Source organism: Saccostrea echinata, unplaced genomic scaffold (genome assembly GCF_033153115.1).
Source record: "Saccostrea echinata isolate AGI-Se365-2 ecotype Australia unplaced genomic scaffold, CSIRO_AGI_Sech_v1 ptg000054l, whole genome shotgun sequence".
NCBI lineage: Eukaryota > Metazoa > Mollusca > Bivalvia > Ostreida > Ostreidae > Saccostrea > Saccostrea echinata.
In genome coordinates this window covers 51537741-51564056 of record NW_026889803.1, presented here as the reverse complement: position 1 = coordinate 51564056, position 26316 = coordinate 51537741, and the positions used below count along the sequence as shown (strand labels likewise).

Here is a 26316-nt window from a genome sequence, read left to right as displayed (position 1 = left end):
TTTCTTTTTCGATAAAAAAAAAACAAGTTTGATTTTCCTTCAGCCAAAATCTATATCGTCGGAACAAATTTGCATATTTTTATGTAATTTCATATAAATGTATACATGTATGTTTATAAATTGAATCTAGAGCATGTTAAAGAGTTTAGTATGGTTTCATTCATTCAATTCATTTTTAATTGTCATTTCTATCTTAACACAAAAATTGTAATATTTTTTTAATGTTATTTTGATAGCAAATCGTTTCTTTGAAGACAGTTGATTTGCCTACTATCAGAAAAAAAATCTAAGATAATTTTTATATTTATTGACAAAACTTACAAGCAAAAAAATGTATACAAATAAAATAGCATAATATATATATAATGCAAATAAAATTGGTGGTGCGGTCCCACCTGGATTTATTATGGATTTACATCATGGATAGTCAAAACTGTAAACATTTTAATCACAATTTCCTCAGCACACTTTGTTGATAGTTCGTACCTTTCTTCCCACAAGCTTACTTGGAGAGTGGCACTTTATATTGGACAAACCTTTGAATTGAGGAGCCCTTCGACGAAGTGATTTCAGATACTGTTTGAGTGCAATAGCACGGCAATCACAATGAATAGGATTACCTAGAAGATTAATTAGAACTGACGTTTTCCCACTTACATATGATGGTAAGTCCGCTGGAACGCTTGTTATGTTGTTATTTGCTAAATTAATGTACAAAGACTCCTGGCTGACATCAGGATGTTCGAAGGAAAAGGATTGAATTTCATTGTTCGAGAGATCAAGCCAGCGCAGGGCAGGGAAAAAATTCCACCATTTCGATAGTTGTTTGGGGATACTTAAAAGATAATTTGAGGAAAAATTAAAAACTTTGAGTTTCGGATAAACGGAATGATCGGTCATTGTGTCAAAGTGGATCTTTGAGATACTGTTACTACCTGTATGTTCAAGATAAATCAGATCTTCAAAGTTACAGGTAAAGGGTTGAGCTTTAGATTTTTCCGCCAATGAGTCGAAACCCTCTTGGAGAAGGTTTAGAGAAGGAGATGATTTCGTCGGAACAAATGAGAACGAGACGTTCCTTTGGATGAACCATACGTTGGTTTCCTGTCCGCAGGTGCTTGATTTCACCAATGGGTCACTGAGATTTATTTCAATTAACTGGTTGATATCAGTGAGGATTGCCACGTCTATGAGAGCCATGTCTTTTACCGTGTTAGGATATTTTGAGTTGACATTGTACTCAGAGTAGTAGCCATCAATTAAACAATTTTTCACGTGAACTCTTCGAAGATTCCTTGCTCTGAAAGGCCATGGTAAAAAGACAATTCCACCATCAATACAGGTAAGATCAAGATTGACGTTTCTGACATTTCCATTCGCGTTGTCGAGCCATTTTCTGAATTTCAAAAGACTCCATTTATTTGGCACGACAAAAGTACAATTCCTATCTCCAAGTGTGTTTGACTCACAATTTCTTCCAAATTCAGAATCAGTGTCAATTATAAAACTTCGACATGCACAGATAAAAATGAAACTTACAATAGTAGAAAGAAATCGACAAATTAGCATTTTCAATTGGTATTTTTTCTTTGTTTTCAAAGAACGTGTCGCACCGTGAAATCAGGAATAATTATTTCAGCAACAGTGACGATTTATATATGGAACACTCGCTGCAAATGAGGTCATGTAGTGACTGTGTTGCGCATGTCACTAACGGGAAAGTGGGGAACGAAGGAAATTTCACCTATACCGACGTAATCTCCCACATCTCATAGGGTAATTTGACACGAACATCATACGTCACACAAATAATTCCCTCTTATTTGGTAAACATTTCAAAGGTCATACAACTTTCTAATAGAAATCTGCATACAATGCAAGGTATTCATTCTGCCAATTAATGATATAATTACATGTGCTGTATATTCATTATACTCGATTTTGACTAATTTTGTGCTTTTTACAAAATCACATCTTTTCAAATGAATTAATAAACAATTTATGTATAAAGATAACCGTGTCCGGGAGGAAAAGTCTTATTTTTTGCAAGCAGATAATTCTCGAATCAATTTTTTGGGGGAATCATTGAACATGGAAATTCATCATTGACCAAATAAACCAATCATGATTTAAAAGTCAATGTTATGATTAATCAAATTAATTATAATGTTTATTGATTGCAAGGATTACTTCCTCAATTTAAGCGTAAACTAAACATTTGAAAAATAATTGAATAAATAAAAGTAAGAATATAATTCACCACAGATTGACGCTGTGGGGTTTTTTTGTGACCAGTAGACGTAGAAATGGTTTACTTCTCAAGTACAGTAATTAAGGACTCAACATAAAATAAGTCTTTGATAATCTGTTACAAATCTATGAATTATGTGATAGTAAGATACTTTGATTTCTATATGATTAAGAAAACAAAGGTAGTTTAGAATAATTTCCTTCTAAAAGAAAAAGGGAAATTTATCAATTTTTAAAAATTAAAGCTTAGATAAAGAATCAAAACGATCTTAATTGATCTTGATTTTTCTTTTTTTCATTTTTAATCAAGATTACAAAATATGATATGCAACTGTGAATGTAAGTGCTGCTGACATTGTTTTCAGTTTTCATAATTATTATTAGTAGTAAGAATAAGTACAGCATCAATTATTTAAATGTCTTTTAATGTGACAGCTGAAAGTAGTGTTTGAATAATTCCCTAGAATATTTTGGATTTTTCTTCTCATTTTAATTTTTTGCTGATCGATTACATAAATAATTTATGTTTATCATTCTGCAATTATAATGTCAAGCCTAGTTCAAGTCTTAGATAATAAAAACGTTATTAATTCTGCTTTACAAGAAAAAAAACTCGAAAGCTATTTTCTTGAAGTATATAGATATGGCTGTTTGGTCAGATTTTGAAGCATCGTTTTTAGGTTTGATATTAAACGACTCAAATTTTTGCAAAATAAAATAAGGTTTTCAAAATTTCTGTTTACTAGTATGTAATTTGAGAATAGATAGATGGATGGATGGATGGATGGATGTCTATCTATCTATCTATCTATCTATCTATCTATCTATCTATCATCTTCTTTTTCCAAACAGATTGATGAGATCTGAACAATAATATGTGACTGAGATCTAATACTTTCTGTAAGGTTAACGGCCAGTGCTATATTATTTTCTGAAACTGCAGTAGTTTTAAGTTTACTTAATTTATTTCCAAACTTATTTGCATTGTGCATGTGTATTGACGAAATTAAATGTTATGTATAGCTTCAGGTACACTTACACCAGATGTGGGTAAAGGCTGGAGTTGGAGTGACTTGACTCTGTCATTATAATTTTTTTTTAAGTCATCAAGTTCTGACAGGAGAAAAACCTGACATTTATTAAAATAACCACCTACATGAGAAAAGATTTTTTAAAATTTAGATTCATTAGAAAATTTTCTGAAGACAAATAGTGCATAATGTGTGGCATTTATTTTTTTTTTCTTCTCATTTTTATACGACTATCTTAGTCAAAGACCGTCCACAAAAATTGTATTTGTTCTTACATCAATCTATTCAAATTCATGTCTAAAAAAATGCAAATTGATACTTTTATTTTCACAAAAATAAATATTCAAAATTATTTTTTTGAAATAATGTTATATTTTCAAATGTATTGATCAGATACATGTTTTCGATACATTATTTATCATAGGAGAGAAGATGACAGTTCCGATGTTTGATATTCGTTATAGTGGGGATCTGATTGCCATACTGTTATTTAGCAGAATTTAGTATTTATCATCACAAGCCCAAAACAAAACTAAATATCCGTCGAAGAGATGAAATACAGCAATTATTGTCAGTTTAAGTACAAGAAGAGGAATAAAAAAGGTAGAACAAAGATATTATAATACGGAAGGAACTCTTTCATCAACTAATTAGGAACTAACACCTGAGAGGTGCATTAATGATTGTTCAATCGATCAGATTTGCACACATCAAGGTCAAACAGCATAAAAAGTGCTTTGTTGTATTTAATCAACTTTAAATGCTATGAAGTAATTAATTCCTTTTTTTGAATCACCTGAGTCATTGCTACCTGTCCCCATTCCTTTGTCATAAACGATAAACATTTTTAGCTTCTTCTTTTTAAAATAATTGAACAAATTTTAACAAATCATATGTATAATTTTTGGAAGAACAAAACAGAAAAAATGTACCTTCCCACCTGAGGCCGTGGCGTGGAGATGAATTTAAAAAAAGGGCTCAAACTTAAGGTTGGAAATGTCGTGATGGTTTTATTTTGAACATGCATCATGTCCATGAAATATTTTTTTTACTTATGGGTATCTTAACCATTAGCAATCAGTCATCCATCAATTTTGTGAAAATCATGTTCTCTCTGTTCAGGCCTCGGTGTGGGGTTAAGTTGTGGTTAAGTTCATAGTAAAAATGTTTTGTAGCTTTAAACATTTCTTTTAATGAGAATTTAACAATCACAAATCATACACTGGGATTAAAAGTCAAGAATTTCCATAATAATTCAAAACTACAAGATATGTGCCAGATGGGTTTAGAGTTCCGCGGTTCCCAAGTGTGATTAAAACAGTACGTCATATTCAGGTGACCACTAAGATCTACGGTTCTTTTACCTTTGAATCTGATACAAATGAAACAATTAGAAGATAAGTCGCACATCTCCATGTCTTTGTCGAACTCAAAGGATATGGAAAGATAAGACCTTCTTGAAGTTTTTATTGTAAATTTTGTTAACAATAGAGCTAGATAAACACATACTTATAATAATTATCTTAATTAGTTTGACTTCACTCAAAATTATGCAGTGATGTTTATGAACATTGTATTAGTACAAATGTAAAATACGTAAGGTTAAAGAAACAGATTGTAAATACGTTCTTTTGTTTAAAATGAGCAAATTGTTAATTAATTCCAATGAAGATGTTTACTTCGGAGTTGTTTATATACCACCCGAAAACAGCAAATATTCGTCCCCTGATTGTTTTTGGAAGTTGGACAAGAATTGCATAAAATAACTAAAAATAACAATAATGTTTGTTTCAATATTAGGAGATTTTAATGCATGCCAGGGTTGGAAAACTACAAGACTATGTTATAACTGATGATTTTTTAGCAAATGTCCAAAACTGTAATAATGTTACTCAAAGTGTAAATACAAATGTTAATTTATTAGAGAGTTTTGGTATTCCACTGGTCAGAACAGTCAAAGATGTAACAAGCAAATTTTGGTTACAAATTAGTAGATTTTTGTGTTAACAACAATCTTTTAATTCTTAACGGTCGATACGGAAGTGATAAATCTACAGGTGCTCTTACATGCAAGAACAGAAGTACTGTTGATTATGTGATATCTAGTGTACAGTTATTTCATTTTTTAAGCAAATTTAATGTTGTAGATTTTTGTAACATATTCTGGCGCACACAATCCCCTGTCATTCAGTGAAACGGTATCTCAAAATGCTCCATGTAACTATACAGGGGTAGGAAGTAAAGATCAAAGAACAGAGCAGACAATTTTTGTGCTAGTATAGACCGGTAAAAACCCGAAAAACCGTGGTTAATAGTTATTGTAGAACGGCGAGAAAAAAAATTCACTTAGCTAAACGTATGCATAATAGAATTAAAACCCAAGATTCTAAAGAAAATCTAAAACTAGCTAGCAAAGAGTATAAAAAGTAATGGATTCATCAATAAACGACTACAGGCAAGATCTCTCTCAGAAAATTAAAAAAAAAAAATGCGAACAAACAGCACAAAGGAATACTGGAAAATATTAAATAGTCAAGATAAAAATAACAAATGTATAGCTGATTTAAATAATCTGTATACCTTTTTCAAAAATTTTAATGAAGCCAATTTAGAGGAAACTGATTCAATCAACATAAATGAACAAAGTAGATTTAATGAAATACTTGATTGTCCAATTACGCAAGATGAAATTTTGGCCGCCGTAAAAGACCTAAAAAAGCAACAAATCTCCCGGAAGTGACCATATTCTTAATGAACATATTAGTACCACAATTTCACTGTTTCTGTTTCTATACGAGAAGTTTAATCTAATTTTTAACTCTGGGATAGTACCGGAAGAATGGCTTATAGGCATTGTAAAACCTATTTATAAAAATAAAGGAGACCCAACACAACCCGAGAACTATCGCCCGATCACATGTTGAGCTGCCTTGGGAAACTTTTCATTAGTATTTTGAAAAAACGAGTAGAAATCTATGCAGAAAATGTCAGCCTGATTAACGAAAGTCAAACAGGTTTCAGAAAAGTGTACTGTACTTTAGATAATATATTGATTTTGCATTGCACTTATAAATAGCTAAAAAAAAAAAGGGGGGGGTATATTGTGCGTTCTTCGACTTTAAACAGGCTTTTGATACTGTGTGGAGAGGTGGTCTTTGGTACAAATTATTTTCAAATGGTGTTAGTGGGAAGTGTTTCACTTACATTAAAAATATGTATGCAGGCATAAAATCAAGATTAAATGTGGATGGTGTGTCTTCTGAATATTTCACCTGCAATGTCGGGGTCAGACAAGGTGAAAATCTATCACCTTTTTTATTTTCTCTGTATATCAATGACTTAGAAAATTATCTTACAGAAAGGAATGTTAACGGATTAGAAAGTTTGTCTAAAGAGAATGAAGATGATCTTACCTTTTTTATCAAAATGTTTATATTATTTTATGCAGATGATACTGTTATATTGTCTGAAACTGCAAATGATTTACAACATGCATTAAATGAATTTTCTGTATACTGTAAAACATGGAAACTCCATGTTAATGTTAATAAAACAAAAATTGTCATTTTTTTTCAAAAGGACCATCACCCAAACATACATTTAAATATAACAACGATGTTTTAGAAACTGTAAAAGATTTCAATTACCTAGGTATTTTATTTTCAAGATCAGGGTCATTTTCAAAGGCTAAGAAACACTTATGTAATCAAGCACAAAAGGCAATGTACGGCATTATAAGAAAAATTCGTTTATATAATCTACCTTTTGATTGTCTGCTAGATCTGTTTGATAAAGTTGTTGTTCCTGTTTTGTTATATGGGTGCGAAATATGGGGATTTGAAAATATTGATATTATTGAACGTCTACATTTAAGATTTTTGAAATATATTTTAAACCTAAAAACTAGTACGCCAAGTTTTATGGCATACGGGGAGACTGAACGTTACCCAATGTACGTACGCATTTATACAAGAATGATATCTTTCTGGGGAAAACTGTTACATGGAAATGAGAATAAGATTTGTAGAATTATTTACTAACATCTTTATAATAAATATACCAAAAATGGGATCAATAACCCATGGGTATCTTGCATACAGAATATTCTTAAGACTGTAGGACTGTGTATATGTAATGTTTGGAATAATCAAAATTTTCATTGTGTTAAATGGATCGCGACTACAATAAACCAAAAGCTCAAAGACCAGTTTTTACAAAAATGGTGTAGTGATATAAATAATTCCAGTAAAGGTACATGTATTACATATAGAATTTTTAAAACAAAGTATGAATGTGAAAAATACTTAACTATTTTACCAAGAAAATTTAGAAATATCTTTTCAAAATTCAGAACAAGTAACCATCGTCTTCCCATAGAGGTGGGTAGATGGAATAATGTTGAAAGAAATGAAAGAGTGTGCTATTCATGTAATAATAATCAAATTAGAGACGAATTTCATTATTTACTGGAATGTAATGTATTATGTGATATTCGAAAAGAAATACTATGTACATTCAAATGTTATAAAATATAATTGTAATTTAATGACAAATATTGATCCATCACTCTAAAGAAAATTGTGTATATTTATCACCAAAATTTTTGACACTGTCTGTCCTCTTTTAATGTCTGCTCGTCCATAATTATTGTAAATATCTATCTATCTATCTATCTATCTATCTATCTATCTATCTATCTATCTATATATATATATATATATATATATATATATATATATATATATATATATATATATATATATATATATATATATATATATATATATATATATATATATATATGTACTTCTTGTACGATTCATACGGTTTTTTGAGAGAATAAATGAATGAATGAAAAATACAAAGAATGGGACTGCTAAAATTCTTTAATTTAATGAGGTATAAAACCTCTGCGTTCATAGAGATGCTTGACGGTAGGGAAGATAGCTTCAATACAGATATTGCTTAACATAAAAATAAGTCAATTTTACACATTACCACACAAAGGAATGAAAATCAAGTAAATATTTATAAAATAAATTATTTTTGGAAAATTCTGTTATAATTGTAAAAGAAATTTTATATATTTATCCTATACGTTTACATGAAAATTTGATATCGGCTATCCTTATTTTGATGCATCATATGTATGTATATTTCAACGCTCATTGAAGTTAAACATTTTTTTATTCTTTCATTGGATTCCTTATTTTAATTATCTTTAAATCAATTTCCATTCACCAACATATCGTATATGATTCAATCTCCGCCTCAATAAAAATAAATCCCAAATTAAACCGGTCAAATTTTATTTATAGATAATATTTTTTTGTAATATTGGAGTAAATAAAATAGTACCTAGGTTTTTAATGCCCTTACAGATCACTAATAAGGAAAATATTTAATTTTTAGTTTTAACATATTGTAATTTTATTAAATTTATAGACATAAGTAAAATGCTAGGTTTTGTCCTGTCTGTCCTTCTGATTGTTTATCTGTGAAGACTTTAATATTTGATTTTAAACTATTGAGTTAATATAATACATTTGTAGTAGGTACGTTATTATAATACATTTGTAGTAGGTACGTCATTATAATACATTTGTAGAAGGTAAGTAATTATAATACATTTGCAGTAGGTAAGTTATTATAACACATTTGTAGTAGGTAAGCTTTTCACCTTTGACATACATGTCATTTCAAGTGAACTCAGATCATAAACCTTGTGTTTATCTGTTTTTCCGTGACTATTGTAAACATATATTAATGCATAAATATCGTCAGGCTCTGAAGATGTCGGGCAGGGAACATTTGTAAGTGTTAAAGCATTGTATACGACATTTGATAGTAAACCGTTTCGTTGTTCATGCTTTATGTAATTATGTAATAGCTTTTGATTATTTTTGGTTAGGATTAGATATAACAGTTCAAAAAATAACACAGGAGTGAGTCCGAAATTCCCATCATTGAAAATTAGATGTTGGAGCATAACTTAAAGTCATCACAGAATAACTATTAGATAAATATCTAGCCAATAGCCTTTGCAGAACTAAATTAAAATTAGGTCACAAAGTGATGGGTTGGATTAAAAGCATTAAATTAAGAAATTAAAATGCAACGAAAATTATCAAAACCCATTGAAGGAAACATTTTACCTGAAATATAATTGATACCCTAGAAAAGATCATTTTTAAAAACCAACATCACAGTTTGACCACGTATTGGGATCAATAGTGTTTTACAAACACATCTTGTTTTTGTCGTAAGAAGATTTTCTAATTACTCATAAAAATGAAAACAGACGTCTCAATTCAATCTGTTTATTCACGAAACTTGTTTAAGGAGCAGATTTGATACTCAGCTGACATTTAAGTAGTTGTCCAAAAATGTTATATTGCTTTTTATCGTGTTTCTGATTTTCAGTAGAATTTTAGTATAGAGCTAAGAGTGCATACGGTGTCTACAAACTTTTCCCTTACAATTAATATCATGATCTCATTCCTCCTACAGAATTACTCAGATAAGGAGCTCATTTATCATTTATGTCCATGTACTTATCATTCAAGTAAACCTCTTGCAATTTGGTCACTTTCCTGTCTTTTGCCCCAGCTTTGCCAGTGTAACACATAATGGACCTTAACTATCCCAGAGATAGTCATTGAATGATTACTCATTGAAATCTCTCATTCAAAATCAGATACGTTTTCTTTTTTAATCGTAAAAGTGCGATGATTATACAAGCTGTGTGAAGTAAAGCTAGGTAAGCATAAAGGATTTTGAATTTTTAGAAATATATAAGTGCAATATATATAATAGATATATATAAGTGCAATATAAGATTTATGTAAAATTATGTAAAAATATATGATTTTCTTGGTTTACTTTCTTTTTTTATAAGACAAAATAAATATAATATTTAAAAAAAAAAATATTTAACAAAGCGGAGTAACTTGCATTTAATTGCCAACTACTTGTTAAAAATAATAGACACTTCCAACATTCACAATCTTTGTCGTAAGGTTAAAAGGAAAGTTTATTTGTCTTCATCTTCTATCAGAGAAATAAACAGGATATTAAGGAGGGATTCTTGTCTTGTTTCTGACTATATGAAATATTCAAAGTATCTTTGCTTATATGTCTTATATATTTAGATGTAAGGGATTTAAAAGATCATACTTTTCTTTCCTCATCATAACTTTACAACTTTAAATAGAAATGGTAAACTGAGTTTGAAATCTAGCAGGGACTATATTTTTGGAGGAACGGCGGAGTATGAAAATATCTCCTTTTCTGCTTTTCAAATTTACAATAGAACAATGAATTAAGTTAAAAAAAATTAAACAATCAAAGACTTTAAGAAAATTTCAAATGTAAGTAAAATTAATAATAATGGACTGAAGTTTTAAGATATATCAAAATTTTGTTAGCTTTTAAAAGCTTTCGATCTAAATACAGATTTGAGCAAAAAATCCGAAAAAAGTGTTTTATCTCTCTTAGTAAACGGTCAAAACTTATTGTTTTTGTATCAATTTTTATCTTTACATGGCTACTTTACCATATCTGAAAATAAGAAAAATTATATACGAAGCATATATAAATAACTAATATATTCTAAAAATCTAGGAAAAATAGAGGAAATTCCGATTAGCCATTATCTCTTTTAGTTAAATAAACTTATAGACCTTATATGGTAATATCTTTTTATGCAAAAAGGAAAACATTTGTTCTTTTGAAATAGAAGTAGGCATGGCCTGATTGGCAACAGTATTTTTTTATTCTTAAGGTCAAGGAAAAAGAGAATGACCTTGTAATGACCTTGATATTAAAATAAAACGGTCAAAATTAATCTAATTGATACCATCACTTAGTGATAATGTCTTCTTGACTCTATGAAAATTTCAGTAATTTTTAAATACAAGCAATATGAGAAGAATCCCTCCTTAAAGAGATTAAAGACATTACACGTATAAATAAGCAATTTTAGTATGTTTTATGATAATGTTGTTTTGATGATTGAAGAACATAATTATCTTCTCCACGTCTTCACCATTCACTTTCTTTATCGGAGCGTCATATTTTAAAATAAGTGAATTGAAAAAATCTACACCACATATCTCATGGTCTTTATTTAGATAACAAAGTAACGGTGTCGACAGCAATTTGAACTGTACAATAAACGAGAATTTGTCTTAAAATCTAGATTTTATTTTTATGATCACCGGTGAACATCTTCCGGTTATTTGCATATAGATCAAACTTAAAGGATGTACAAAAGGCATTTAGCAACGATTCAGTCATCATTTCCATGAGTGCCTTCGTTTATAAAGTTATGTTGAACACTGGATTTCCGTGAAGATCAACATACATTGGGATACTTCGAAAAGGATACCAACTAAATTCATCTGGTTCTGTTGTGATGTTGTTATTTTGAAGGTTGATGTGAAGAGCCTTTCTTCTGCTTGATGGTGACGGAACATCGAATGAAAACGCTCGTAGCTTGTTGTTAGAAAGGTCCAGATACTCTAACGCCGGGAAATGCTCATACCACTTTTTGAGTTCTACTGGTATATTGGGTATTAAATTTGATCTCAAGTTGAGGATGGTTAGTTTTGGGTAATGGCAATTTTGAGTTATGGTTTCCATGAATTTTTTCCCAAGCGTTGTACATATCGAATTTTCCATATAGACAAGATTTTTGTAAAAGCATTAATAATTTAATAATTTTATTCTATCTTCAAAGGACTTGTATGAGTCCATCATCATTTCAAAAGGAAAGACAGCTGGTTTTTCAATAAAACTGTATGAAATATTTCGTTTCACGGAACTTTCGATAGTTTCCTGTCCACAGTAGGAAGATTTACTTGGCTTTCTTTTAAGCGTTTGAAGTAACTCAGAAATACTGTCCCTTACAACACAATTTGCAAGAAACAAGTCTTTTAGTGAGTCCGGGTGTTTCGATTCCTTAGTGTATTCAGAGTCGGTTCCTTCAAGAATACAGTTTGTAATATTTACCTTTTCAAGATTACGTGCTTTCATTGACCATGGTATGAAAACCGATCCACCGTCTACACATTTTATACTCAGAGACACATTTTCAAGGTGGTCCTTGATCTCATCCAGCCATTGTCTGAATTGAATGAAGTCCCAGTGTTCACTCACCGTAAAAGAACAGCCCAGATTGCCACCTGATGACCACTTGCACGAGTTTTCAAAACTAAATTCAAAACAATTGACAGTATAGCATAAGCAAGAGGCAAGTAAAACGTCTAGGAAAAGCCATATACAAGCCATGTTCTTTGAAACTTTGATAAATGTATAAAACAGAAACTGTACCGCTACCTTTTTATATGCATTTTTCAGGTGAAGGTGATTCTATATGCATAAGAATATCGTGCCGGTTTATCAAGAAACCATGACGACCTCACTGACAGTTATTCCATCAACGTTGCGAAATACTACAAATAATAAGGTGTTAGCATTTTTTTTTTCAGCAAGAATTAATTAAAAGTAGCTTTGTTGGAAAACTGCAAAATCTGGAGTTTAAAAAGTTTTTGAATCTTATACCATAGATCTATCGAATGAAAAAGTTCGAATTTGCTATTTTTAACTGTATGACAAATGAAATGACTTCAGCTTTTCCATTGTCAACTTTATATATGAATTAATATTTTTCTATCTACCTGTGGATGGTGTATATGTTTCCCAACTTATTTGATACTCAAGAGCATTCCTAGGAGTATGATCAAATATTAAAACCGATGTAGGCTACTAAAAATAAGTTGATGTTACAGGGATTTCAACCTCTGTTGAAGTCAATATTTAGTAAGTTCTATGGTCGTTAATAATAACCTTGTTAGCAAATTCAACTTATCATCGAGTCGTATTTTGACTGACATGTATGATACCAATTTCTAGAATTTGTTTTTATACTTAATTTAACGACGGATTACTCCGTGTACCTGATCAATCCACAAGGCTCACGCCGGATGTGACGGGTCAACAGGGGATGTTCACTCCACCTAAGCGCCCGATATCACCTCTGGAACTTCCAAGGGTCCGCGTTTTATGCCCCGTTCACAGATTTGTATTGTCTGTATTTGTTATTTTGATCGATCTCTGTTCATTTTCTTTATTTATTTCACAATAAATTGTATTTACCTCAAAAAATGTAGCCAGAGTCCAAATTTTGACATTGAGTTAAAGAAAAACGTAAATTTAGTACAGAAAGATGCACTCTGCTTTAGGATACCAAACATTTAAATTTTAATTCCTGTTTTGTTTTGGGATTTTTTTTCAGTTTTGAAATATGGTAAAATATGTTTCAGTTATGCATGTTATGGAGTTGAGCACGTAGCAATTTTTTTAAAAATAATCAATCACAAGGTAACCGAGGGTACCTAGTCTATATGAGTTGGAAATCAAAATCTTGCCCCTTTGAATCCCTCGGTATCTCATGCAACACTTTGACACACGCACTCTCATGTCAAAATTTAATCACATGGGATTTACTTTATAAGTGAAGGAAAAGTTTAATCGATAAGTAAATAGATAGGGTTATGATAATGCACAGTATCTAGAAAGTACGGATATGACCATTTTGCCCTCGCCCCTTAGACTCTTCATTTACGACGATGCACGACATCATAACTCAGAATAATAATATTCTACCTTTGCCATATTTTTCTTTCTATATTCACTCACACAATACGACATTTATGACAGGTAATGCTTTTATAAACACCACCCCATATATATATATATATATATATATATATATATATATATATATATATATATATATATATATATATATATATATATATATATATATATATATATATATATATATATATATGATGAAATATTCATGATGTAGGACTTGCATTACATTTAACAGTGCACGGTATTGCGAAATAGCATTTCGAGATTTAAGTGCATCCCATGAGAGGCATTAAAGTTTTAACTTAAAGACCCAGAATTTGAAGAGTTAAGACAAATTGGTTTCTATTTCTCTTTTTATTAGAAATTTTGTTCTTTTAGAAAGCCAGAATGATAATTCATCGTCAACATAACACAGAATTAAGTGTTTGTTAGTAAAGTAAGACGTATGCAGCATGCAAATTAAGAAAATATGAGAAAAGTAAAAAAAATGTATTTTATTTAATATTTTCAATTCCGACTGCTTTCTATTTGATAACTCTTTGAAAGTTAAATTAATCAATTTCTCGATATTAATAACTGAATGTTAATTTCGCCAAGTGAAAGGTCAGGTACATAATATGTATGTCAGTGTCCCAGGCAATCATTTTGTCTGACGTCAGGGGGCGGGAACTAATTAAATTGATATGGAGTTCTTCCTGTATTTCAATTCTATTAGATAGCATTTTCATTCATATTTACATTTTTATTTCACTTATAAAGGTAAAATATAAGTAATCACTATTTAGTTTGTTGGGTATGCCAGGGACATTAACGACAGATGGAAAATAGGACACTTTGAGCATAAAAGACTTCGCCCGTTATGCAATTTTTTCAAATTTCCAACTGCAGTTAATGCTCTTGCATGTCCAACAAACAATAAACCTATTCCATATTTAAAAAAAAAATTCTATACAACAAATAATAGTATGAATATGTATCATTAATAAGCAGAGAAACGAAGCAGATCTCCTGATATTATTTTTAAACAGGTAATATTAAATCCACGATGAATAATTTCTCCAAGTTTCATTTATCAAATATAAAATATGGATATTTCCAAGAAAAAAAAGATTTACTGAAAGTAGTAAGAAAAAAAAAATAAAAAGGTGTGTCAGGATTATATTTCATAAAAAATAATCTCATGATGCAGCACTACTAGAAAATGACGGCGTTTGTGTATTGATTGATTGATTGTATGTTGTTTTACGTCCCGTTCGAGAATTGTTCACTTATATAGAAATGACACCATATACCGGTGAGGGGCTTCAAATTTAGACCTTAACTCGGCACTCAGAGCCATTGAGCAGTGAGGGTTCTTTATCGTGCCAACGTCTACCGTGACACGGAACCTCGGTTTTCAAGGTCTCAGCCGAAGAACCCGCAACTTTCACTTCAAAGTGCCGAGCACTTGGCTAAGGAACCGTTGTTACCTATTTTTTATCGACCTAGGTCAGTCGCGGCCGTGATTCGAACACTCGACTTTCCGATCACCGAGCGAGCGCTCTACCGACTGAGCTACCGTGACGGTCGTTTGTGTATCGAAGAAAGTCGGAGGATGTTTGCATTTCAAACATCCATGTTATCCAAAAGATATTGTTGGTCTCTTCCATTTTTACATCTCTGTTACATAAAATAAGATTTTAATTAAAAGAAATACTTGTTATACCTATTTATCCTTTAACGCTTTTGATTAATGATATGTCTAGAAAAATTGTAAACCCGTTATCATCCGCTAAATTTGGCGCTTATTGGATTTAGTTAATGTCGATGTTATTCAACAGATTTGTTTAGAGTTAGTTTATACGGGTGGCTTATTATTATTATTTTTATTATTATCTGAAAGTCTTTCAGTGTGATTTACTCGACATCAAGGAAATAACTGTAGAGAATCTATATGCGGTAAATCTGTTATTTAAGAGTCAAAATTATTTCATATTTTCTAAGAATTATCCACCTATGTAAACAAACGTTTATTGCGTGCAAGAAATATTCAAGTTAAGCGCCCACCTTTTTTTGAAGTGCCATAGACCTAGGGAAAATATTTTTTGTATATGTTTATTTATACGTCACTTTTAACAGGTAATGCTTTTATAAACAAAATGAAATGAAACAAAAAAGAGGGGTTATTAAAAAAAATCGTGGACTGATGTGATATACTTAATACTATGTAGTCGGTGCTAAAAACATTATAAGGAACATAAAAGAACAAAACTTTAAGTGTTGAAAGTTTTAGCTTGATACGTTGATAATTTGCCAAATTTTATGTATTTACAAAAGACATCACCCGGCGCTGTCGCCGTTGAGTTTCATGACGTAATTGTTTCTCAATGTCCACTCCCTCTGCCTCAATACACTTTTCCTGATGAGTTTCCCTAGAGTTGATAGACTGAAACCCGTCTTGCTTATAAATATGACTTTACAATGCAATGAACAGCGGATCTCAATGCATAATATTGTAAATGGATCTATACACAGGGAAAGATCATCACTAGATTATGCCAGTGTAATTTTTTGTTTCAAGGTTTACTGCACATGAGCAACGTAATTTTTCAACTTTCTGACTTTGGACACCCGGACTACAAATAAACATTAAGTGTGCGTCTCTCCTCTCTCTGAATCCTTTTTGGCATTCAAAAAGAGGTACTCTGGATGCATTTTATTTCTCTCTAGCTGTTTAAACATTTCTAGGTCTTTGCCAGTTTTTTTTTTCAAGGGGTGGAACATTATAGAATATAGGGAAATGTATTCCCTACCCCTTCTGACGTCATTTTAACGCCTAAAATTTTTGGGCATTCCATATAAAATTTACAATAAGATTTCAGAGAAATTAAGGAATGAGGTAAAAATGCAAACTTTATGGAAAAATTGTGTCGTATTACATGAACTGAGCAAATGAACGTAATTACTGGATAGCAAATGCTCATATAAAAAGAGTTTTCTCCGTTAGACTCAGGTAGAAATTACGTCGTATTTTGAGGCTGCTCCGCCTGGTCATGCCAATGCTTACAAAAGCATAATCAATTCATTTTAAAATAACACTTATGATTTACAGTTTATTCTATAGAGAGAAAAATGATGCGGTTTTAATTTTATGGCGCTAGTCCAAGAACGTTTTGATAACTTGACCCTCGTATTCATGATCTGGAACTTATTTTACTTTTGCTGGTGCACGATATTGCGAAATAGCATACCGGGATATAAGTGCATCCCATAAGAAGCTTTATATTTCTAACTTAAAATCCAAGAATTTGAAGGAGTTAAGATAAGTTGCTTACTAAATTTTTTATTTCGGAGACTTTTGTTGTTTTGGAAAATCAGAATGAAAATCCATCTTCTCCATTACACAAGATTAAGTGTTCAAAAGTAAAAAAAAAAAAGATTTTGCATGAGTGCTAAGTTCATTTAGTAGGTCAGGGGTTAAGAAATATGCAGGATACAATAAAGAAAATGTGAAAAAAGAAAAATATGCATTTAATATATTATACACTATTTCTTTCAAAAATTACACAACAAATAACAGCGTGAGTATATACAATTAATAAGTAAAGAAACAAAATATATCTCCTAATACATTTTTAAAGAGATAATACCCAAATCGATGAGGAAAATATTTTTCTCCATATTTCATTTCATGTCAGCTACAAGGAATGGATATTTTCAAATAAAAAAACACATTTAACATTTTTTTAAATTAAGTGTGTTTATTTGGTCATTTCTTTGTATCTGATTCAATGAAAGCTTTCCGAGAATTTTTCAAATCTTACAGGGCTGTAAAATATTATAGGGTTATTGAACTTATATTGCTGAATATTGGCACGAGTTGCGAGTGCTTTTGTACAGCAATCGATTTCGTTCATAAAACTGAATGCAGTTAACAGACATTTATAAAAAAAAAAAAAAAAAAAAAAATGAAAAAAAGTCTTTTTAATGTGATTTCATCGAGGGTTGAACTATAAATTTCTAAAATAAATGACCCAGAACTTTTCAAGGTCATTTTATCATAGATTAAGAATTTTAAAAAAGTAAGAAAGTAAATCAATAAATTAGGATAATTGTGCTTTTAATGTTTTTCATGAAAAATAATCTCAGGAGGCGGCTCTACTGGTAAATCACGGCGTTTGCCTAATCAAGAAGGATTTACGATGTTCGCAATTCACACACCCATGTAATTCAAAAAATGTTGGTCTCTTCTATTTCTACATCTTTATTGCAGAAAGATAAGAGTTTAATTAAAAGGAAAAAACTTTATATACACACCTCTGATACGTCTAGAAAATTCGTAAATCCATTTGCAATGTTCACTTAGTGCCGTTTTCTGGCCTTGTGCATTTCTGAAAAATCAAAACTGCGCACTTTTATTTGATGGTGCATTAAATATTACTTGGACCCTTGGCGACTGCAAATCTATTAAAACTGATGGAATTTTCTCGCAGTTCAATGCATTATGACGTCCAAAATAGTGCCCTAATTACCACATCCTGAAAAGTCCTTTAAAACTGACCAAAGGTTATGCTGTGTTTTAATATTTCGTATATTAACGTAAACCTGTGATCAAAAGTGTAAAATTATATAATAATAGAATTTTCTGAGCCATATGCCCGGTAAAACATGTAAAAAATTTTTAGATCGAGGGATGTGCTCATTTTATAATTCTTAAATTTTGAAAATACTCAAATACACATATTTCTGCAAAATTTAATCAAAAAATGCATATCTAATACGCCTGTTTTCCAATACTTGGACTCTCAAAAGAAATTTTGTTATAGGAAATGAAAGCAATAAATTAAATATCTACTTAAAATCGATGTTTCAAATGGGACATTACGGTGTGAGTCAAGTACCTGGTAATTGGTAAAAGGACAGAACATTTTATTCATAAAGTGAACCTAGCCCTTTTTCACTAACTGAACTTAGTTCAGATTTGTGTAGAATGAGATTTAAAAGGTAATTTTTTGAAAATCTTTCAGTAAAAATTACTCCAAATCAATGAAATTGTAGAGAAATCATATGTACGGTAAATCTGTAGATTCAGAATCAAAATTTATCCATTTTCTTAAGACTTATGAGACCAACGTTAATTGTGTGCGAGAAATTTCTCATTCTAATTCTATTCAGATGTACTTGCTTTCCTTTAAAAGAGAATTTTCGTTTATTCTTCCTTCTTGAAAAAGGAAGACGTTTCAGCTAACATACATTAATACATCTGCTGGGATGTCTTACAAGAAATTTTTAAATTTTTACAAACAATATGAAAAATGTCTATTTGATGTGATTTCATCGAGGGATTAGTTGAATATATATATATATATATATATATATATATATATATATATATATATATATATATATATATATATATATATATATATATATATATACATATATATATATATACATATATATATATATATATATATATATATATATATATATATATATATATATATATATATATATATATATATATATACAAAGTTTAAAGGTGATATTGTCCTATTATTTTAAAATTTTTAGAATGTAAGAAAAGAACTATGTATCAGAATTATTGTGCTCTCCATTTCTTTCATGAGAAATAACTTCAGACAAGATTAGTCGCATGTTGTCAAATAACACTTTTATTTTATTCATACGATATTATTTGTCTCGTGCTCTATCGCATAAAAAGGGGTTTTTTTTCAATTTAATTGAAAAAAGACAATCTTTATATACGGATTTTTATTTTAACACTTTTGATTTATGATAATTTGTGGAACATGTATATTTAAAAAAATTGCACACCCGAATTTAGCACTAACTGGATTTAAATAAAGTTTAACAGATTTTTTAGATTAACGATTAAAGGGTAACATTTATATCTTATCATTTTTTTGTCAGTCTTTCTGTGTAAATTAGTCCAAAATAAAGAGATTACTGTTAAAAAAATACATGTACGGTAGATCATTATTAAAATTTTATATTTCCCTAGAATTATTTATTTCTTTAAACCTGATTATTTGCGAGAGATATCCACGAGTAAAAGCAATTTTTTTACTTGCGAAAATCTCTCGTCGTAAACCATTTATATAATAAATTACACAAGCATTCACATGTCAACATTTTATCACAAGGGTGACTCTACTTTAAAAGTGAATAACAAGTTTTATCGAGAAATAAAGAGACAGTGTTATGGCAATGCACCAGAACTATCTGGAAAGTGTGCATATGAGCAGTATTTGCCATCTCATATAATGTTTTTAATTTACCGCGATTTAGATTTGTCGACGCCGTTTTATCAATTAACAATATTAATTTTCATTTCTACATTAATTCGATATATCCCTTCAGACTCAAAATAAAAGGCACCACAAATTCTGATGGATTCATAGACTTTGTTATATAGCTATTACTATCTATCGTTAGGTCAAATCTTGATTGATGTTTTCATTCAAATTGTTTGGCCATCATCTCTGTTTACGAGGTTCGAGTTGCCTCTGCTCACAGCTTGTATTGTTTAAATGGACTTTTGAGCATGTATGGTCACTGCTCGTTGACTTCACATTTTATTCACCAAATAAATCAACCAAAGTAAGAATGTTCTGTTTATGATATTTTTTTTTCCTTTTTGTATTTATTGATATATAGGAAGACAGATAATACTTTTGAAAATAAAATGCTAAAATATTCATGATGTAGGATTTGTATTTCATTTGAAAGTGCCAAATATTGCGAAATAGCATTTTGGGAAATAAGGGCATCCCATAAGCGGCTTTATGTTTTTAATCTAAAAACTAGAATTTGAGAAATTAAAATGAATTACTTAATATTTTTTGTATGAGAATTTTTGTTCTTGAAGGAAATCGAAATGAAAAAAAAAATTGACAGGACTGAGTTTTGATAGTTTTGATAGGAGGATTGTTTGAGAGAGTTGCGTTTAATAGATAGGTCAGGTGATAAGATATATGCAGCATGCAATAAAGAAAATCTGAAAATAGCAAAAATGTGTACTTCGTATATCATACGTTTTTTTTAAAAGCACTCTACACAAGGTCATTAGTTAGTTTAGGGGAAAAGATGCATAAAGCTGAAAAATAAATATATATATTGTACTTTGAAACACATGTATATGCTTCCCTTTAAAAGAAACGTCTTTTAAACTACTTTTTGAAAAAGGAAAACGTTCCAGGTAACTTATTGATACATTTACTGGGGTGATCGGCTATGTTTTTAAGAATTGATATAGGTCTGCATCTGTATGGTCACCATTCTTGAAAATATGAGTAAATTTTGCTAGCTTTTAACATGAGAGAAATATGATACTAGATTTTATAAGATGTGTAATAGATATGCATAGAACTCAAGAGTACTCAACATATAAAATACTTCTGTCTCAATAATTCTATTAATACTAAAAAAGTTTTCATCCTCAAGTTTTGTTTTTGTGAATTTATTTATTATTTCCGAATCAAAATTTTGCTCTTATCTTATCTGCTAATTTCCGTAAAGTGTTAAAGATATCATGTATGTTTTCAAAATTTACTTCCTTTAGTGTAATACGGGAAGGTGTAATTTTTTTGGAATTAGATGCCAAATGGTTTAAATAGACCCACATTTCTTTAAGACGTTACTTTCTTCAATGGCCGTAAAACAATAAAACAATAATTTGACTTGATCTATTAACTGCGTGGCTTAATTCTCCAAAATTTGAATTTTTTTCTGAATCATCAAAGATTTTGATGAAAGACATATTTCAATGGACACAGAAAGTTTAAAGGTCATTGTATATTGGATTAAGAATTCTTAAAAAGTAAGAAAATATACGTAAAAATGTATCAGGATTATCCCGCTTTCCATTTATTTCATGAGAAATAATTTTATAAGGCAGAAGTACTGGTTCATTATATTGTAGTGAGTGTTTGCGTATTGTTGAAATCGCACTTCATAAATCCATTTTATTCAGAAGGTATCGTTGGTCTTCTCTAGTGTTTCTACGTCTTCATTGCACAAAAAATATAAGAGTTTTACGGTGAAAAGACAAACTTTATATACACATTTATATTTCAACACTTTTGATTTATGATAGTCTGTGATGTGTCTAGAAAAATCGCAACCATGTTTTTTGTCCGTTAAATTTAGCACTAACTGGATTTAGATAACGCCAGTACTATTCAACAGATTTGTTTAGATTCATATTTTAAGGATAGTTTTTATTATTTTGTGAAAGTCATTCATTCTAGATTTCTACAAGTCAAGGAAATTAGCGTAGACAATACATAATTATAAGATAAATCTGTTAATTCAGAATCAATATATTATCTCATATTTTCTAAGAATTTTCTAATACTGTAACCGCCACGATAGCTCAGTCGGTAGAGTGCTTGCTCCGTGATCGGAAGATAGTGGGTTCAAACCCCGACCGCGAGTGACCTATGGCGATAAAAATAGGAAGAAACTGTTTCTTTGCCAAGCACTCGGCACTTTAAAGTGAAAGTTGCGGGTTCTGCGGATTAGATCTTATAGGCCCCGTGTCACGATTGGCGTTGGCATGATAAAGATCCGTCACTGCTCTGGGTGCCAAGTAAAGGTCTAACTTTAAAGCCCTTCATCGGTATATGGTGACATCTCTATATGAGTAAGAAATTCTCGAACCGAACTTAAAACAACATACAATCAAGCAATCAATTTAATACTGTAAACCAACGACTTATGGTTATTGTATGCGAGATACGTTCACTAGTTTTGCGACTATTTTTAACTTTGGAGAATTTCTCTTTGCAAACCAGTTATGTAATTGGAGGCCTGTTTTATTTAAGAACTTCTGACGAAGTGTGAAAATTATACATGTAATTCTTAAATCTCGCCAACCTTCTAATTTTGTTAGATTATATCTAATTAAATAATATAGCTGAATTCTTCTACTTCACGTTTATATAAAATCACATTTTAATCAAATAAAGAATACAATAAATTACAAAAATAGATTTTGGTCTAAGTTGTAAGTTCTTTTGTAAAATATGGCCAGGTGAACCTCTCATATTTCCCACTTAAGCTTGTCTAAACGCCTGTTGTCCGTAGTTTTTCTGTCTCTGTCTGTTAACTTTTAACATTTTTGACATCTTATCCAGAAGCGGAAGAACAATTCAAATCCAGCTTGACAAAAATAATCTATGGTAAAGAAGCATTTTCGCTAACCTACGGTTTCTGATCCGCTACTCTCCTCAGATACTTCTGGCCTTTCAAGCTTTCAAAAGTTGTGTTTTTTTCTCTCGAGATGTTATTGGAGTTATTGATATCATTCAACCAATCAGCGAGTGCTATTCTCCGTTTGAAATATATCTTGACTCTATTGTGTCGGGAATGAAAAAAAGGTAAACTAAATGCAATTCTATAAATAGTTATGGTGAATTCCAACCTTAAGTCGATGTGCACATAATGTAAGCAGGAATCTATATTGCAGATGTAAGTTTGCATTCAAAATAAGAAATAAACATCGCTCGATAATGTAAGTGCTTGTTATTTTTTTTTCTTTAAAAACTTCTATTTTTTAAAAAAAACAATATTTCTGTCGATGACGCAAGCGTATGTAGTAATATTCGATGTCATGCTTCGTATACAATCCTTTTGGTAGTACGATAGGTCAAGGGTTTGTGAGGAGAGTAGCTGATCAGGATTTCTTGGCTAGCGAAAATGGTAAAGAATTCATAATTATTCAAATAAAGATCCATTCCTCTTTCCAAAGGGAAATAATTGAGAAGAGACAAAAATAGCGTGGGACTCCGTGACGGGTCATTTTGTCGCCCTGATCATATTGTCATCAGCAACAATAGTTACCTACCCTACCCTAACTAACAGATTGTCGTCTATCGACACAATATTGACACCGGGGCAACAAAATGTACCAAGATGAACCCTTTTTCTCACTGCAGGATGGGAAACAAAGGTATCTTGCATATTGACATATTATGGTCGGCGACGATGTGTGCTGCGACCATTTGCATATTATTGCTTAAGGAAGCTTTAAACACTGCTCGCAGTAGAGTTCTATTTCCATGGTAGTTTTATGATATTAGAGTGATCTGCTATTTGATATAAAACGAAATAAACATCTACAGTATAGATATAAATGGGACAATTTGAAATGGCTTAAAGTATTCTTTACATTATTTAAGACATACATTATATAAGACCAATATAAGTGAACAACAGTGATTCCTGTTCACTAATACTTCATTGTCTTTAAACATTATTCTTGGAGAAATATGGCAGGGACCCTATGTTGAAATTGTACTAAATAAACCCAATATGCACTAATTTATACGATACAAATTTTCAATATCCAAAAAAAAAATCATTTGTGTTTAGAGCTTCCTTAAAGAATATTGTACTCGGGACAGAGAAAAAGAGAAAAATATTTTTGAATTTTTAATAAATTTATTTCAATTATGTTACTTGCACCATTCTCCCTTCACACTAAACATATATTAAATAAAGTAGCTTCATTTGAATTACATTGTAAACTATATGTTTAAAATATTGCGTTTTTTAGTGAACATGCCGTCTCAGGAAAGCTGAAGATATAATTCTTCTTCATTAAACACAGAGAAACTCAGACTATTGCACTAAATCGCGCTTCATGAAATATGCCTAGATGTGATATGTCTGTGGGATTTTTACAACATTTTCATTCACAAAATTACGAAAAAATACTTGAGCAATCCTATCTTTGGGTGACAATATGCAGTGAGGGTAGGCACATATTGTCGCAATTTTTAAATGTGCCGATTGACGACAATTTTGTGTATTGGGTTTAAGTGCACATTGTCAGCGACGACGGTACTAATTGTCTTACAGGACGTCACAGGGTCTTTTAAAAAGCTTCTCAAGAACACTGATCCAGAAAAGGTGGTGAAACTTATGTAAAAGCTTTATTTGCATAAAGTATATTCAAGTTTGTGTACTCCAAGACCCCTGGGAGTATGGTAGGGACACAAATATACAAATAAGTTTTACATAGGAATATATGTAGAAAAAAAATTACATTTAATTGTCTGCTCAGGGACTTAAGGAAGGGGCTAAAGATGGTGGCTATATCAGTAAGCAAAGACTCTCTGGTATTAATAAAATCAATTCCCGTTCAATTTCCCGTTTACCGTTCAATCGATCCCGTTCAAATATTTTTTTTAGGTTTTCTACCTGTTCCTCAACTACATGATTCCCCATGTACTATAAGAAGATTTTTTTTATCCGTCCATGGAGTCCATGAAGCTCGTCGTTTTTTTTTTGTTTTTTTTTTTTTGTTTTTTTTTTTTTGTTCAAATGGTACTTAAAATAAAATAATATACTGTTCAAAAAAAAAAAAAGAAACGCAGAGTAATATTTTAGTGAAACATTAATACATAAAGGTTACTTAGTAGAATTATGTATTGATAAGAAAGAAATATGGTAAACAAAAGGTCTACAATCTAAATATCATAATTTTTCAAGAATTTTGCAATCATGGAAAATTCAAGGCTATTAAATATCAAAATCTCGTATGCCCCCCCCCCCAACAGAAATATGTGAAACCCCAAATCGTCATCCCAATAGACGCATATGAGTGTATACAAAATCTGCATAAGATTGCCATCACAATCTAAATGTAGAGCTTGGGTCTCTTGTTGCAGAATCTAGGGATGGGTTTTTTGGCGGATACGTCAATCCATTTTGCATGTTCAATGGGATGTTAATCTGGCGATTTAGATGGCCAAGGTAGAACAGGATGCTGTGTCCTTGCAAGAATGCACTTGCCATACGAACCGTATGTGGCTGTGTATTGTCAGATTGAAATACGACTCCAGGATGCTGCATGATTGGAAAGACGTGTGCAGGTAGGACGTCCTCAGAGTACTGTTGTGCCGTCAAAGTCCTATGAATATGAACCAAAACAGCCCTGCTTGTATACAATACCGTTGCCCACATCATTACACTAACATGACCAAGTCTATCAACCTCGCGGAGCTAGTTTTCTGCAAAACGTTCATTACGAAGCTTATGCACTCTGACTCTTGCATCAGATTTTGCAATAAAAAATTTTGACTCATGGATAAACCAATCTATTCAGGGGTGTTGCTGTGGCCATATTCTGTTGATCTGAGATATTTGAAGTCGATATTTGTGGTTTGTGGGGTAAGAACAATGACATGAATAAGTCTTCCGGTTCTAATTCCAGCTTTCCGTAGTCAATTGCAAATGCTTTTGTTTGATATTCTTTGCATTTCAAAGACAGTAAATGCTGTAGTAGAAAATTATACAAACCAATGAAGCTGATGTCACGTGTAGTCTGCTATATTATTTGCAATTGTTTGCTGAACCATGCTTT

The 26316-nt window shown here is 30.9% G+C and overlaps 1 protein-coding gene across 1 annotated transcript; it reads right to left on the bottom strand.

Annotated features, from left to right (window-relative positions):
- Nucleotides 1-291: 291 nt before the first annotated feature.
- LOC133205150 (uncharacterized) lies at nt 292-1615 on the bottom strand. The gene has a single exon (XM_061340895.1). The coding sequence runs from the start codon at nt 1567-1569 to the stop codon at nt 460-462; it is 1110 nt and encodes a 369-aa protein (XP_061196879.1). The 5' UTR covers nt 1570-1615; the 3' UTR covers nt 292-459.
- Nucleotides 1616-26316: the final 24701 nt, after the last annotated feature.

What these genes read in the sequence shown, in the direction of transcription:
- LOC133205150 (XM_061340895.1), bottom strand. Translation starts at nt 1,569, where the DNA reads ATGCTAATTTGTCGATTTCTTTCTACTATTGTAAGTTTCATTTTTATC.